General features: G+C 39.3%; 2 protein-coding genes across 10 annotated transcripts in view; both read left to right on the forward strand.

Annotated features, from left to right (window-relative positions):
- LOC307015345 (adhesion G protein-coupled receptor F5-like) overlaps nucleotides 1-17,192 on the forward strand; it is an 84,480-nt gene that overhangs the window by 35,602 nt on the left and 31,686 nt on the right. For 4 of the 9 annotated variants that reach the window (XM_079643873.1, XM_079643871.1, XM_079643874.1 and 1 more), the window contains 15 exons: nucleotides 2,208-2,324; nucleotides 2,432-2,578; nucleotides 2,732-2,902; nucleotides 3,369-3,545; nucleotides 6,599-6,823; nucleotides 8,335-8,441; nucleotides 8,528-8,586; nucleotides 8,676-8,818; nucleotides 8,893-9,102; nucleotides 9,273-9,476; nucleotides 9,578-9,727; nucleotides 9,812-9,987; nucleotides 11,222-11,389; nucleotides 14,229-15,611; nucleotides 15,739-15,780. In XM_079643873.1, the coding sequence (XP_079499999.1) occupies nucleotides 2,208-2,324; nucleotides 2,432-2,578; nucleotides 2,732-2,902; nucleotides 3,369-3,545; nucleotides 6,599-6,823; nucleotides 8,335-8,441; nucleotides 8,528-8,586; nucleotides 8,676-8,818; nucleotides 8,893-9,102; nucleotides 9,273-9,476; nucleotides 9,578-9,727; nucleotides 9,812-9,987; nucleotides 11,222-11,389; nucleotides 14,229-15,611; nucleotides 15,739-15,780 (3,479 nt within the window). The remainder of the gene's footprint in view (nucleotides 1-2,207; nucleotides 2,325-2,431; nucleotides 2,579-2,731; nucleotides 2,903-3,368; nucleotides 3,546-6,598; nucleotides 6,824-8,334; nucleotides 8,442-8,527; nucleotides 8,587-8,675; nucleotides 8,819-8,892; nucleotides 9,103-9,272; nucleotides 9,477-9,577; nucleotides 9,728-9,811; nucleotides 9,988-11,221; nucleotides 11,390-14,228; nucleotides 15,612-15,738; nucleotides 15,781-17,192) is intronic. The other 5 variants (XR_013801480.1, XR_013801481.1, XM_079643876.1 and 2 more) reach the window with 2 other exon arrangements.
- LOC307014342 (adhesion G protein-coupled receptor F5-like) overlaps nucleotides 214-17,192 on the forward strand; it is a gene marked incomplete at its 3' end in the record, with an annotated part of 130,111 nt that continues 113,132 nt past the window's right edge. Inside the window, exon 1 of the mRNA XM_079642216.1 lies at nucleotides 214-230. The remainder of the gene's footprint in view (nucleotides 231-17,192) is intronic.

Here is a 17,192-nt window from a genome sequence, read left to right on the forward strand (position 1 = left end):
TGGAGGGAACACAGGAATTGTAGCCTTTGCAGACCATTAACATGCACAAAAACCTACATAACACACTACAGGCAAGGGAAAACCCCAAACCACAATAGTGAGATGTAAAAATGTAAGATCATTTACTGATATTGGGACCGTGGACGCACTTAGAAGCATCCTGGATGCAGGTGGCTTTTCCCTAGCCTTGGGTCCAACTGTGAATGTCACACACATTACCATCACCACAGGTAAGCATGGGGGAAACATTTTGTTAGACAAGACAAAGGGCGTCTGGGTATTGAAATATACTGTGACCTTGACTTTTAAATGTAATATTCAGAAATATATAGTAAGTTTTGTTCAAACTAGCGATGTCACGACATATAAGTAAGTATGTATATCATGTTAATAAACCACATTATAATATGATGTAAATAATTCAGCGTTCTTTTTTCTTTTTTTATTGCGAAAGTTGTGACAGCCCTAATTAAAGCTTTTAAAATGTGCGTGTGACAATATACAGTAGTAACTATCTTATTAGTCCCACCCTTTATAGTTGTTTCTACTGCAGTTCTCTATCAGATAGACAGTTTGGCCACACAAGGCCGACATGAAAACGCAGAAAACGATAACGATAACGGGTCCCAAGGTGGGTTGATCTGCGGACTAAACGCTCTGGGGGGGCAAACGGCTCCTTGATTACGCCCTATAACGATCATTTCCTGCTAACGATGACGCATTAGCCCCAGTGTTTCAAGCCAGGTCCCGGTATCTCACAGGACAGTGCACCCAGCAGGAGCTTCCAGCTAGATTTGATTGATATGGACATAAACCCGAGTAAAGTCTAATCGGACAGGAGAGGAGACACGCAGCTTTGCATGATAACCTGCAGATCCGCCCGCTGTGATGGAGCGACGAGCGGAACAAAACACACACTTCATGTTAGATCATCACCCTTAGCTATTTTAATTACCTCTGTCACTACCCGATCCGTCCCCCTGCCCGATCGGTACTGCGCATGTGCGAGATACTCCGCCATATAGGAGAACTCCGGACGGCAACCCAAGATGGACACTTGACACATTGGCTTTTAGCAAAGCTCAAAAATAAAACGAGAGAGAGATGAGTTATTGTTACTTCACTATTATTTAACAACTCTTTTTATTGGGTTCTTTTATTTGGGGTTAAGTACATTGTTAGAATAAGTGAGAAATTAATTTAACTTCTGTTAGACAGCCATATGCCATACATTTTTGCATACATTCACAGTAAATATTTATTCAGTATGATAGCTGTCTAACAGAAGTTAAATTCATTTCTCACTCATTCTGACAATGTACTTAACCCCAAATAAAAGAACCCAATAAAAAGAGTTGTTAAATAATAGTGAAGTCACGTTGTAATAACAATAACTCATCTCTCTCGAGTATTATTTTTGAGCTTTTCCAAAAGCCACTGTGTCAAGTGTCCTACTTGGGTTGCCGTCCGGAGTTGTCCAATATGGCGGACCATCTCGCACATGCGCAATAGAGATCGGGCAGGGTGACGAATCGGGTAGTGACAACCTCAACCATGCATGCGCGAGAAGTCTTCTTCGCTGCTTTTGGTGTATTTTGTGGCAGAAGAACAGCGCCACTTACAGGCCCAGCATAAGTACTACAGCGTCTCCAGCGGTTCGAGCTGTCTCGTGTGAACGGACACGTTTCTGGTGTCTATTGCGTGTAGACAGAAGACTTTTTTGATAACGATTTTGGTGCGTTTCCATTATCGTCCTTGTGTGGCTGCAGCCTAGGATGACTCGACTCTTTTAAAATTGTTATATCCAGAAAATGAAGTGAGTGATTTTCAAACTTTCTGGTTATATAATAAATACAAATGATAATGTCATGTAAGCAATCCATCATTTTTCTTTTTCACTTTGGTTAAGGGAACAGACTTTTCTTTACCTTTCTTGTACATCTATTTTTATTAGCAGTAAAGCAGATACAACGCACAATAATCAAATGTAAAGATAGATTCCACTAAAGCGTAATATTGTTATATTTCTTTTTTTAAATGTCTAAAGGTATCATGATATTATTATCACTAATTAATTTGGTCACATTCATTGTACAGTATAACATATTTTCATATTCTGATACCCCTTTTTCAAGCTATTAAAATATGCATCATATAACAAAGAGAAGCAATTATATAAGAACTTCTCTCTCTGTTACTTCTTACAGATGTTACAGCTTGTCCTCTGACAACAACTCCATCACCAACAACTCCATCACCAACAACTCCATCACCAACAACTCTTCTTACAACAACTCCATCACCAACAACTCCATCACCAACAAGTAAGACTTAAAGGACAGTATTTTATAAAATAAAAACCAAATGACAATATTATTTACAAGTGAGACATCAACTGTATTTGTTTTTCTTTAAAATTCTCTCCCTGCAGCTCCTCCTATTCTCTTTGAATACATCATTTTGGTTGAGTTGAACACCACAGCTACTCTAATAAATCAACTGAGTACCATTCTGAGAAGCATCCGTTACCCCTTTATCCTCAACAACGCACAAATCCTTGATGTAAACATTTCTACAGGTGCAGATACAATACTGTAAATATATGAAATATGTGTTGGTGTTGTCAACCCTAAGTGTGAATCTAAAAGTTGTAAAACACACTTTACTAATATGACAGTTAGAAAAACTCATTACATGTGTGAAATTCATTGTGTTTTTGTTTGGTCTCAAGTTTGCTTTCCGAGCAGTTCTGGTTACCAGTGCAGATGTGAGGATCAGTATCGTTGGTCATGTGACCAGTGTTTACAGTATACATCCTGTGACAACATCACTGGGGACACCTGTGGATGCATCAATGCCATTCCTCCTGATGGACAATACTGCCAGCCTTCTGGTCAAAACAGTAAGTTGGTCCTCAGTAATCACTGCATTCTGGCCAGCATTTGATTTGCCTTATTGTCAAAATCTTTATCCTTAATTGCATGACAATCCCTGTGTCTCACTTTGTAATTGCTTGCTTTTGGGTTGTCGAAAGACAGGAGCTGGCCTGAGTCAGAAGGACAACTTTGGAAACACTGCCATATGTTGTAGAGAATCTATAATTGTATTTTATTGTTTTTAACTCAAATGTACGTAAAAAGGATTAGGCCCACTTATGATGACCAAAAGTGATTATTGTTTGTGCCGGTAGTCCCAATTATGATATTCAACTTTTTTTCTCAAACTAAAACAAAAATCACCTTTGGGTCACATTAATCGTACAGAATGGGGAATTTCAAAAATTCTGATAGCTCTAGTTCTTAAGATATACATCTTATCATATGCAGAAGCAATTAACTAATAACTCCTCTCTCTTTTACTTCTTACAGACTTTACCCTTTGTCCTCTTACAACAACTCCAACACCAACCACTCTTCCTTCAACAACTCCATCACCAACAACTCTTCCTTCAACAACTCCATCACCAACCACTCTTCCTTCAACAACTCCAACACCAACCACTCTTCCCTCAACAACTCCAACACCAACAACTCCAACAACAACAAGTAAGACTTAGAAGACAGTATTTCATTTATTCATTTGGAGCAGTTTGGATGATGTATCTTTAAGTTACAACATCTTCTTGTTTAATAGCGATTGTCTCAAAATGGTGCTATGGTAATGGCATTCCATGTTATAGTATTAGTATGTAATCCCTAATTAAATAGGAATTCTCTGCTGAGTGCAATGGTGCTTTCCAAAACAGTCTATGGCAAACGGTTCATGATATGTAAGGGGGCGTGGCAAAAGTATGGGGGCGGGGCACACCGTAACTAATGCCACAGGAACTCACTGTCTACTAAAATGGGTTCATGGTTCATTTGTTATGAAAGGGGTTGGGGAAAACCAACGATAGGTATCTGACTTCCCCATGTTGGCAGATATTTTCTTAGTTGACTTGTCAGATTCATTCTTCAGCTTAACAAAAATGATTGTAAAATTGTGTTTTTAGTCTCAACAACAGTCACTACGACCGGGGTGAACGCTCCAACACCCACAATGTCAGCAAAAACAAGTCACTGCAAAATAACAATTGTTAGATTACTTTTCCGTGTTGTTGGTTATCGTCTAAATTGACTTGTCAAAGGAATTCTTCATCTTAACAAACAATGGGTATGATATTGTTCTTTCAGACTGAACAACCATTGCTTCAATTGGTATAAACTTCACACAAGCTTATTTAAATTCAGCTGAGTTGAGTGTGTCCATGATGAAGATTGTTGAGATTATTAAGAATGTATATACTTGAGATGAACAGTGACTGAGGAGCTGTAGGGTTTGATCAGAATAACTCGAACAGTGTTCTAAGGAAATGCTTGAATTGCTGTTGACTTTTTCTCAATGCATTAAGCCATTATTCCTGTTTCGGTAAGAAAAATTGGGTTTCAGGTTATATCAACAATGGGGGACATGTAGCCTGAGCTTAGAGAACAGATGCAAAGGCTGAAAAGGTCAGAAGTGAGTGGTAGTTGTGTAACGTTAAGCAGGTGCCTGTTTTGAAGCATTTGGTCAACAGCGAAACATAGGAATGGGAACTAAAAAATACAGTGTTGGCCAGTAACTAGTTTAATGGTAGGACTGGTATGGGATGGAGATCCGATTCTGGACTTGTCTGATATTCTGTAAAGAAAAACAATACAATGAATCAGCAATGATGTGGTGGGAACCAGAAATGTGGGATGCCCAAAGAATGAACTGGTGTTGAGCTGAGATTCAAGTAAGTCTGCGCGGGAGCTGCATGATCTGAAGAACAAGATATATATATTTTAAGGATCTACATGAAGGATCAATGTGTGTTTTCTGTTTGGACGAGTATGGATTTCCTAGACCACCAAAGAACAACAGCTATAAAAATGGCTTTTAGCACATGGAGCAAATATAAAGACAAGCAGGCCTGTGAGGCGAGATCAATATCAGCAGGTTTGGTGATAAAGAGCTCGTAGAAGAAGGAGAAGAAGAAGAATTCTAAGACAACATATCTTGCCAAAGACACTTTTCTATCTTGCGTGCATCTTCCAGAACAACTCTATTGTAGAGTTAGGGAGGGCTGCAGCTTTATGCAGGTCGGAGAGGAAGGATTTAGCTTGAGGAATGGCAAATTGCATAATTGATGTAACCAAGGAGGGCTACAAGCTTGCATTTGCTGCACCTGTCAGCCAGTAGGTAGTTTGACAGAATCAAATTCTGAGGTAAGGATAGTGGAATGACAAAAAGACTGTCATAATGCTTGAGGGCATGATTCAAGTCTGTCGTCGAGTAATTCAAGATGGTGCTCAGATGTGTTGGTAGGGTTCACAGGTTATCGTTGCTGTTTTTAAGGCACGGCCCTGCTCTTGAACCTAAATGTACGAATGATCTACCGTACTTTTCGGACTATAAGCCGCGCCTTTTTTCCCATTTTTCGAGCCTGCGGCTTATATAACGGTGCGGCTAATCTATGGATTTTTACAGCTAACGGCCACTAGGGGACCTCCTAAATCTATGGATGTTACAGGTTACAGTCCACCACCTTTAACTCTATGGGCTCTATGGCCGGTCCGCTCCCCCCACCTTTTAGCGGCTGGCTCCAGCAGGAAAAGCTGGAGGCCGGAAAAGAGTGAGACAGGTAGCGCGCAAAAGTAAAAGTGGAACCGAGAGTGGTACGAGAGACAGAACGAGAGCAAGACAGACAGACATTACGAGAGCAAGACAGTTTTTGCAAAGGAAGTTTTCATGCACAAACCCGCTCAAGTTTGCGAGTGGATCCTGACAGCGTGGAGGAGTGTCAAAACATCGACGATCACCAACGGGTTCCGAAAGGCTGGACTGCTGCGTGATGAAGAGGAGGACGCCGCCACAGCTGAGGCCCCTCAGAGGCTGTTCGATTCCGACAGTGACGAAGAGGAGTGTGTTGGTTTTGAGAGCGACAACGAAGGAGAGAGGAGAGTGGCTGACGAAGCCACCCTGAGCCTGTTCGTTTCCGACACTGAAGATGAGGACTTTAGTGGTTTTAGTACGCAGGAAGAAGACGAATATGAGGATTAATGAATTGACTTTTCTGGTTACAGCCGTGTACTGCACCTTAGCCTAAAAGATGAAGACGAGGATTAATGACTTTTCTGGTAGGCTGATTACCGTATATTTTAAGCAGCCGTGTTACTGCAACTTTAGGCTTACGCGCTTACTGTCGTGTTACAGGCACTTTATTTTGCACTTTTAAAAAAACACATTTAATTTAGCCATTGATATTGCCTCGTCACGCGCTGTAAGCTTTGTTTTTTGTTATGGTACTACTGTAGGCTATATGCAACTTGTTGAAATGTTAATAAATGGGAGCTTCCTCAAACAGCCATCTCTTTCCCGACAATCCCCTCTGTGCACGAACCCTTACATATGGTAATTAAACATTAAAACACCTGCGGCTTATAGTCCAGTGCGGCTTATATATGTACACATCATTCAATTTAGCTGCTGCGGCTTATATTCAGGTGCGCCTTATAGTCCGGAAAGTACGGTACTTGACTTGTTAAGGTGTATATTCTTCAGTTTAACCAACATAATTATGAAATGGTCTTTTCAGACTCAACAATGGCTGCTACAACAGTTGTGACCACTACAACAACCACAAGGTCTACAACAACCACAAGGTCTCCAACAACCACAAAGTCCCCAACAACCACAAAGTCTCCAACAACCACAAGGTCTCCAACAACCACAAGGTCTCCAACAACCACAAGGTCTCCAACAACCACAAGGTCTCCAACAACCACAAAGTCTCCAACAACCACAAAGTCTCCAACAACAGGTAAGAGAAATATACCAATTGTTACATTACATAAGATAAATATTCAGGATTTATTATTATCATTATCAAGCTGTTATTTAAACAATTCAGTTAGTCTTTAAGTTTCAGTGATGTTAAAAGCTTGTCCAGTATTTATGTATTCAAAATGCTGTATTGGCAAAAACCTTCTGGGAAACATATTGTTTGAAACTATTAAGTCATCTCTCATAATGGGAGAGCTGAACGTACAAGTTGTATTTATCTTTTTTCAGATCCAAAAAAAGTGTTAAAAATGTTTAACAAGTTTAATCAGAATATTTGGAATCCTGGTTAGAGAATCAGAATCAAATACAATTGAATTGATTAATTGACCCAACATCTATTGGGAAAACACATCTTAACACTGTAACACCTCACCTAATCCAGGAATATTTCCAATGAACTTCTTGCTTATAACAATGTAGTCACACCATGGTATATTGTATTTGAGATACACATACTTTCGGTGCAGTTTAAATGTCTTAAAGCAAGTGATGAAGGCTATAATAACTCGACTCATACTGTCAACAGTAACACACTTTTATAAAATAGTCTTTCAAACGCCAACATCTCTTTCAACCACAATCATTACCTGTTTTTAGCAATAAGCGTTTCGATAACTCGTCCCTGGTTGTTATTTGTAGAACATTTTCTGTAATTCACTTTCACGTGAGCTATTTCCCTCTACAGATGATCACACTTTATTAGGGTTAAGCATACGAAATTGAAGAAATAAAATATTTGTACAATACTCATAACTCAACCAACTACTGCTGCTGCTACTAAGGCTACATCTGCAGTAACAACGACGACTGCTCCTGGGAAAAGTCTTTTTTATTGACAAAAAAGTAGTTATCAGGCTCTATGTAGCTCATTGCTTTATAACATCTCCATTACCTTTTTTTGGTAAATACATATAGATTTGTGTCTTTTCCCCTCGGTCACCAAGACTTGAAAGAAACTATTTTCTGATGTCAAGAGTCTTGTAAACTACTTTTCACTTTGGGTTTTGAATATATTTCTGAATGATAACATTCATGTGACATCCCTGCAGCCTACATATAGTGATAGCTAAGCTTGTCTTAAATGATGATATTACTTTATTATGCAGCACAGGGTTCATTTTTTAAAAGCATCTATACAAAAAAAGCACAGACGAGCCAAACGTGAAAAAAGGGCTTTGACCTCAGGGTGTAAATGGACGTATGTCATTCATTCAAAAATTGATGAATTATAAATTGCAGTTCTGCTTGAATATAGGTCAGGCTATTTAATCGCTACCTTCCACATGACATCTCAACACTGTTGCTGAAGAGAATATTTGCATTGTATAGAGACATGGGTTTATACCCTTGATCTGCAAGTCATGCAAACCAAATTAAAAGATTATTAAAAATTGTGTCCTCTCTTCTCGTGTCTAGCTAGTATATTCTTTAAATCACCAACAAACTGAATTGTTTGATCTTGTTTTTATTCTCTTTTCAAATAAATAGGGTTCAATTTGGTAATGACAGTTCAATTAAACAAGACGTTCACAGAAACATTGAAAGATCAAACAAGTGCTGCATACAAAGATCTTAAAGACAACATGGAAGCAGTGGTAAGTGCATTGATAAATACCATATCAAATTGTAACTTGTATTTTCAGTTGAATTGGTAATGTTATGAACCGTATCTCTCCCACAGTTAAACAAGGAGTATGGAGGAATCACAGGGTTTATTGGTGTTTCTGTGACAGGATTCAGGTATGGTAATTCTGGCATTTAAGACATATGGAGGCAGGACATCTGTACACATTTGACACCACCATTTTGTTTTGTGTTTGTTCTTACAGAGAAGGAAGCATATTTACAGATTTTGATGTTGAGACTACAGAAGTTAATGCTGAAGAATTGGCTGAAGCAAATAAAGAATTTTCAAAAGCAGTAACCTCTAATATTGCCCCTGTCATTGGCTCTGTCACTGCATTGTACAACAGTAAGTCCAACATAGCTAGTAGGTAATGACATTTTGTTTAACTTGTATAAATACCAAACTTTCTTTCTCCAAAGGTGAAGATAAATTAAGGATTACCGAAACAATTTATAATGGAAATCGCATGAGACTGGTTTGTGAACCCAGCATTAATGTGGGACAAATAAGTAGTGCTGAGTGGACATTTCGTGGAAGGGTAATTAAGGAGTCTGGAAGGAAAAAAATAACAAATTCTAACACAACGTCTGTTCTAACAATAAAGAAAGCTGATATTGTGGTGGATATTGGTAAGTAAAAGCTAGTAAAAATAACAACTTTTTTAATTTATGCTAATAGACAAATTAATTTGCTGCTTGGACTGGAATGTTCACTATTTAATATACTAATGGTATCATTCTTTTAACTTTTTTTTTACAGCATACCAATGTAATCATTGTTTTTATTATCTTAATCACAGGAATTTACCAATGCACTCTGATGGGCGACGTATTGCAGTTCAGACAAGAAAGGAAAGTGACTGGAGATGATATCCAAGAAGCTCCCATCATAGTATCAAAGCGTCAAATAAATGTTGAATGTCTGGAGGGACAAACAGTACCACTTAAGTGTTGTGTGCAGTCCCCTTTTAAGGTGAAGTGGTTTAAAGACTCACTTACTCTTGGTAAGTTTAAAATGTTTCAGAAAACTTCTCAATCTGACCATTCTGAAAACACACATCCAATAACAGTTTATTTTATTAACAATACTGTTAAATGTTCGCAGAACCTACTCTTCCTGAAAATGGAAACCCATTCTGTCGCACATATGAATACCCGCTAGTAGCCTGCGGTGAACCAACATCACCAACATTTACTTGTAAGGTCGATGATCTCGATTATATACGGGTAACAACATTGACAATTTCCGAAGAACGTAAGTGCAATGTTTCAAAAGTGACTATGCTTTTCTTCCCCAATATTTTGTGTAATACTAATTGATTATTATTTATCTCCTAAGCTTTTACATGTAAAGACGATGAGTATGGGGATGGAAGAGAAGGCGAACAATCTAGTAAAGAATGTCCTACAGGTCAAGTGGGGGAAATTATTGCGAAGTGTGTTAATGGAAAGTGGATATTGGTAAAGGACACTTGCGTTATCAAAGTAATCAAGGACTTGCTTGATTCTTCAGAGGTAAGTGATCAGCTGGGGATAACAATTCATACCCATTTTAAATCTATAAAACACACAGTATACCATGAAGTTATTCAAAAAACGGTTCTATGTTCACTAGTTCTACGTAACCAGATATTCCATGTTGTGCAACAATTGTATCTAGGAACTATTTTCTTTCTAACAAACTACACCTGTCAACTCTGAGACACCATCTGTTCAACAAAAGCATGAAGAAAATCTAAACGTCAGGTTTCTTATAAATCAACTCAACAGCAGAACTCATTACCAGTTGCTCAAGATAATCCACTGACCTTGTGAGAAGTTTCATTTAGTATGTATTTTAGTTCATCTGAAGTACATTCGCGTGAGAAAGTGAGAAAAAATGTACCAAGCTAATTTGTTATAATATTTTGTATTGTTGTAAAAGACCCACGTTTTCGACCAACATCAGCACATTACATCACGGCTTCTGCTGTCCAGTAACTTCTTGTAACTAACTGACCACTGTTTTTATATAAAGTGTGGCTCTGCAGCAACACCTTTAATCTTTAAAGGAGCCCTATAATGCTTTTTGAGGGTTTCCCTTTCCTTTAATGTGGTATCTAGTTTTGGTGCATGTCAATGGTCTGCAAAGGCTAAATCCTAAAGTTCTCTCCAATATACTACCCCCCCACCCCCTCCATGTCTGAAATGCCTAATTGGACTCCTTGTTACATCAGTATATAACACTCGTTCTTCAATTGGCTAGCGCTCCAACACATTAACCGCTTTCACACCAAGTACTTTGCCGTACTTAGTTCCCAGCACTTAGTACCCAGCACTTAGTTCCCCCATGGAACTAAGAGCCGATTGCGTTCACACCAGAATAAATTCCTTAGGGAAGATTAGGCAAATGAAGCCGCTGACGTCACTTCTTCTTCTTCTGCTTTGGGTTTACTGGCAGGCCGCAAACAACTTCACGGCATATACTGCCACCCGAAGTCCCAGTCCGGAAGTCCCCGGAGTTGGGGACTTCCGGACTCAAACTATGCATAATAAAATACATACCTAAAATAGGGGGATATGTCTCCAAATGGCAGTACCCTGTTTCAAAGCACACGGCCATCCCTCACACAATCACATTCTTTTAGCCTCTTCTGTACTTTTTTGGATTAAAATGTGCAGCTGTTGCCAGAAAAGAAATATCTCTGTATTTGTCATGGTTTACAATCTCTCATTATATAAATGTATGTGTTTTTAATATTTACTTTAGGAGTTGCAGGTGGACGATGTCCCAGTTTTTGTGGAGAAGCTAATTGAAGAGGTCAAAGTGATTAAGAATGATGTAGCAAAGTCACCTAATAGCATATCAACGATCGTGGACATCCTGGGCAACATTGCAGATATTGATACTCTGCAAGTCAATCGACCTGTCATAGAGGTAGGTTAAACCCTCCCATCAGCATTATCTTATTTTAGGTATGCATTTTATGTCAACAAATATGTGAACTGCTCCATTGAAACCAGTCGGATGTCGCAACAGCGCATTGCAATTGGGGTTTTGTTTGATTCCAAAAAAAACAATGTCTTGGCTTCCAGAATATCAATCTTTTATATCACATTTATACAATAAATACATTACCCCCTCGGAAAATACACGCACGCACACACACACACACACACACGCACGCGCACGCACACACACACACACACACACACACACACACACACACACACACACACACACACATACACACACCTACTTTCGGTGGCACTTTTGTCCTGAACTTGAGCCCCCTCTTTTAAATAGCTATAGCTAAATTATTGTCAGCAAACTTTGAAGGCCTTTTAAAAAAAATCGTATCTTGATATTTCGCTGAATATTTACAAAACAAAAACAATAAGGATATCTTCGGAAAGATAAGAATCTCCTCTTTCCAGTCATGTACATAACTCAAAATGTGTATCGGAGTCGATGTGACTGATTTGCAGGGCCGGACTGGGACAATGAGTCAGTTCCGGAATTATACACCCAGCCAGGCCACTACCAGTTTTATTTGTCAATATTTACAGCGTTGCTGCCCATAGTGATAGCCCTAAAGTTTAAATCTACTATCCCAAAATAAACATATGGACATGGGTTACTATTAAAAAAAAAAAATCAAATCTATTTAGGAACCTAGCCATGGGAACATATTTTAAGTGGAGGTGGACTTCAAATCCTCTATGGGGGTCCGGGGGCATGTGTTGGACTTAAATGCATCAATCTGGTGCACTTTGAGGGGGAAATAAAGAGACTACACCCATATGAAACAGAACTGTATAAATTTAAATAATCATAAAATCCTAAGAACATGGCCATAACCAATAACATACCATATCCAATATGAAAAAACATTGAAACTTGTTTATTTATTTGTTTTTGGTTCATTTATAGTTGTGAGTGTGTCTGGGCTCCTGAACCAGCCTCACCTGTCTCTCCCCTGCTCCTCTTTGAGACAGCAGCAAAGACTAGTTTTAGCTCTCAACAACTTTTTAAAGTTTATCTTGCCTTTTTTCACCTAGTTAACATTTTATTTTTATTATTAATGCATATTTTACTAATCACTCCCCCTTCAAATGGAAATATGTGTTTGCATAAAAGTGACCAAACCGTTTGAGACACACAGATAACTTAGACTAAGTTAACTATCTAAACCAGGGGTGGGGAACCTTTTTCCTCTCAAGGGCCATTTCAATTTTTACAACATCCTTCGAGGGCCGTACAAATTATTGAACTCAACGTCTGCTTAAAAAACTCAAATCAAAGCCCATTCATTTCGCCTTTCTTTCATGCTGTGCAAAGAAAAAGCAACGTCTTAATCCAGATATTTGACCATGACCCGCGCATTCATGCACAGAAAGATATGGACACAAGATGTGTGCAAATGTATTTAGTTTCATATCCATGTGGACATGATTTAAGTGTGGGGGGGGCGGATCTAACCTCATCTCGGGGGGTTTGGGGGCATGCATCACCAGGAAGATTTTTTTTAAATGTTGAAGTTAAAAGCATCAATCTGGTGCACTTTGAGAGCAACATGAAGAGATCTATGGATACATCTCTCAACACCCAGATGAAACAGAACTGTAAGCAGATTTTTTTCTTTATGGATATTTTACAAATCACTTCCCTTTCAAACTGTATTCTTGTTTATTAATAACAACGTTTTTTTACTGTCATATTAGTATTGTATACCTGTTTACTTTATTCTCTTATTTTTCTATAACTATAATGATCATATAAAGATGTGCCTTTACCTCACTGGTTGGAGAAAAAGCTTCTTATATTCGTTAGCATAGCTAGCTAACCAGATGCTAATAACAACAACGTTATTGACTGTATGATCAGTATGACAGATGAACAGATCGCCACTGGGCTTACAACTAAAGACACAGCCACGTAAAAACTGCGGCATGTGTCCGGCTCCTTATGGGTACTGCAATTTGTGAAGTCCCGGCCCGGAGCCGCGTTCTGGTGCTCTCCGTTAGAACTACACTCCAGTCAGACGAGACATATACCACGTGATGACACTTTAGGCTCGTGTTGTGTTCAAGGACCCTGACCTTGGCCAGGAAAAACAAGCTTGTTTAATTATTTTGCGGTCTAGATTTCTTGAATTTTTTTCTTTTTGACGTGTGTTTATAATTTACCTCGAGGGCCGTACCAAATGGTCTCGCGGGCCGTATACGGGCCGGAGGTTCCCCACCCCTGATCTAAACACTCAGAGAGTCCTTTACCTCACCTGAGCTGTAGTTATCAGTCTCTCAGTCTGACAGTAGAGGACTCTCCTCCACCTTGTTGACAGCTCATTACATCCGTTAGCGCCGTTAGCTAGCACCAGATGCTAACAACAACAATACACGTAACCGGTGCGCGCGCTTTCTCTCTCGCTCGCGCTTCACACACCCTCCCGAGCTTGAATCACACACAGAGACCAATCGAGGGCATCAGTGTATGATCTGTATGAAAGTGGCCATGTCGGAGGGCCACACATGTAGACATCCAGTCACCCTCTGTGAGGCTGAGTCAGACCCACATTTGCGCAGCGTTGCGTTCACAATACATACATAAAAAAAAGAAAATCCTCAGGCCAGCAGGCCACATAGCAGGCCAGGCCATCGGGAAACCTCCCAGTGCTCCCGATGGCCAGTCCGGGCCTGCTGATTTGTATAGAGCAGTTCACGTATATTTTTTTATGCAGATGTAACCTCACAATGAAATCTCTCTTCATCTGCAGGATGTCCTTCAAACAGTTGATGTCATTATTGGTGAGGATTCAAGAGAGTCCTGGACAGTTCTGAATGCAAACGAAAGCAACAACGCAAGCTCTGATTTACTGGATTCAATGGAACTCCTCTCTGATAAAATAGTCGGGACATTTACCTTTGAGACTGATGCAATCCTCTTCAACAGAGGCACCTTTGACAACTCGTTTTACGCAAATCTGAACAGCAGCGTTGTCCTGGAAATTCCTATCACCGGCTTTCGCAACGTCTCTATCACCACTATTACTTTCTCCACCCTAAATAATGTTATGCCAGTACGGAACTCCAGCTCCAACACCAATAACACTGACCGCGTTAATGCCCTCAACGCAGCTGTGGTGCTGATCAAAGTAAATGAAAAGATTCGGAACGTTACTTTAAGCTACACCAAGTTAAACACAACTCTGACGCTAGATCCTCAGTGTGTCTTCTGGAACTTTACACAGTTTGACAACAGGGGTGCTTGGGATAGTGAGGGGTGTGAGTTTGTTTCCGATATAAATGACACAGTAACCTGCAGATGCGACCATCTCACCTCATTTTCAATTCTGATGTCAACTGGTATCCCTAAAGAACTCAAAGAACTCTTGGATATAATCACCTACGTTGGAGTTGGGATCTCTTTGGCAAGTTTAGTGATATGTTTAATTATTGAAGGATACGTTTGGAAAGCCATAACTAAGAATAGCACTGCCTTCATGCGTCATGTTTCCATCATTAACACTGCCCTCTCTCTGTTGATCGCTGACATCTGTTTTATCATCGGAGCCTCCATTGCCGACAACCCAGCTGAAAACCCGGAGAAGAATAACTATGATGTTCCAGTTGAGTCTTGCAGCACAGCAACATTTTTTATGCACTTGTTTTACCTTGCGGTGTTCTTTTGGATGCTAGTTTCAGGCCTTCTGCTACTTTACCGGACAGTCATGGTCTTCTCCCACATGTCCAAGTCAGTCATGTTGGCTATTGGCTTCTTATTAGGCTACGGGTGCCCTCTGATCATAGCTGTTGTTACTGTTGCCGCCACAGCACCAGGAGAAGGATACATCAGGAAAAAAGAGGCTTGTTGGCTTAACTGGGAGCAAACAAGGGCCCTGTTGGCGTTTGTGATACCTGCCTTAACTATAGTTTGTATCAACATCATTATCGTAATCGTGGTCTTGTTCAAAATGCTAAGAAGAGGCGTGGGAGACGCCAGCCAAAGAGATGAAAGGCAAACGCTGGTGGTCATTCTAAGGTGTGTGGCCATTTTGACTCCTTTATTTGGACTGACCTGGTCTTTAGGAGTGGGGACCATGCTAGATTCGACAAATAGAGGACTCCACATTGTCTTTGCACTCTTCAATTCACTACAGGTATTTGCAACCATTAAAAATAACCAAATAACAACTTGTTCTTACATAGCAGTATTTTTATATAATACCTATTTTTGTCAATTTCTTTGATGTTAAAGAAAAATGCGTGTTATTTCATTTTCCTCAGGGTTTCTTCATTTTAGTGTTTGGGACACTATTCGATTCAAAGGTATGTTGTCTTTAAACTAATAATTGTGGATAGATGATTGATACCTCTTTTGATAGTAGTAGTAGAAGTATTCAAATCCTTTAACCTGCCAGAAGGTTCAAATACCAGATTATAGCTTAATATCATGCAATGACAAAGGATTAGAGTCATATCAGTTTTAGCATTTTTGTTATCATATGTTATATTCCATAATGAGATTATCATGAAGCATTGAAACAAAATGATAGAGATTTCTGTACCTTTGTGATTTAGTGCCCCCAGTTAAAGATTGTAATTGAAATTTACACCATAACGTTGAGTGTGCATTTGTTATGTTAGCATTACTTAAGATAAAAACTAGCAGGTTTGTTAACAAAGCCAAACATCAAGAATCAGAAGTCCTTAACTTTCCAACGGCAGGAACATTTACAATGTTACAGCAAGCCCAGTGCCAAAGCAACAGCACACAACACAATAAATAGAAGGCCGACTAATCAGCTAATCTGGCTATTGACCCCGCCCACCTGGTTTATGTCCTGTAGCTCAGGCTGTGTTGATGCCATTACTTTTTAATGGGAAAAAAATTACCCAAAGTGAAGAGAACAAGTCCTGCCAATTTTAAGAATTACTTGAAGAATTTTTTCGTCCACCATTTCCTAGTGAAGAGCTTTGGATCTTGGAAATACTGGCAGCCTAGTTTTAAGCCCTTGACTATAAGAATATAAACACATGTGTGAAATGAACTTGCTCACTCCATTTAACTGGCTGCAATCTAATTACGAGAATGCACTCAAAGTATAGATATAAATATAACAACATAGAAACGTACAGGTAATGCCGTCTCAAGGGCTATGAACAAAGGATGCACAGGATTAACATGCATCAGCTTCACTGGAACACACATGCCATTTTAGAATCACTAAAACTATCTTCCTGTCACGTAAGAGCTAGAATTAAAAGCTTAAAAACACACCAAATGGTTGGTGAAGCCATAACAGAGGGTCTCTGTCTACTTGACAATGATGACATGCTGTATTCCAGCCAATCGTGACTTGCAAAAATTATTCTGATGAGGTGACGCCGTAGATGTTGCCAATGTTAAACATCCATTCATGCTACTGAGAACTCAATGTTATTACAGTTGTTGTTCGGCATAGGTGGAGCTTCTTTTTACTGCTTGAAGCTTTGTTTGTGCAATCCATTGTTTCTAAGGTAAACTTGTCATTGTTACATGTGTATAGAGGATAAGGGCATATTTGTTGAATACTTCTCTCTGTAATGGATTGGTTGGAAAGAGTTCAGATAACAAAGTGTAACCCAGGGCATTACTGGAGACAACGTAGCCTACTGTGTGAATATGCCTATCAGCCTCTCTAAAGCTCACTAGAGTGTTAATGCTAATTATAAAGCAAGTATGCTTATTTTCTTTGTTT

The sequence above is a fragment of the Notothenia rossii genome (assembly GCF_949606895.1).
Source record: "Notothenia rossii genome assembly, chromosome: 8".
Classification (NCBI taxonomy): Eukaryota; Metazoa; Chordata; class Actinopteri; order Perciformes; family Nototheniidae; genus Notothenia; species Notothenia rossii.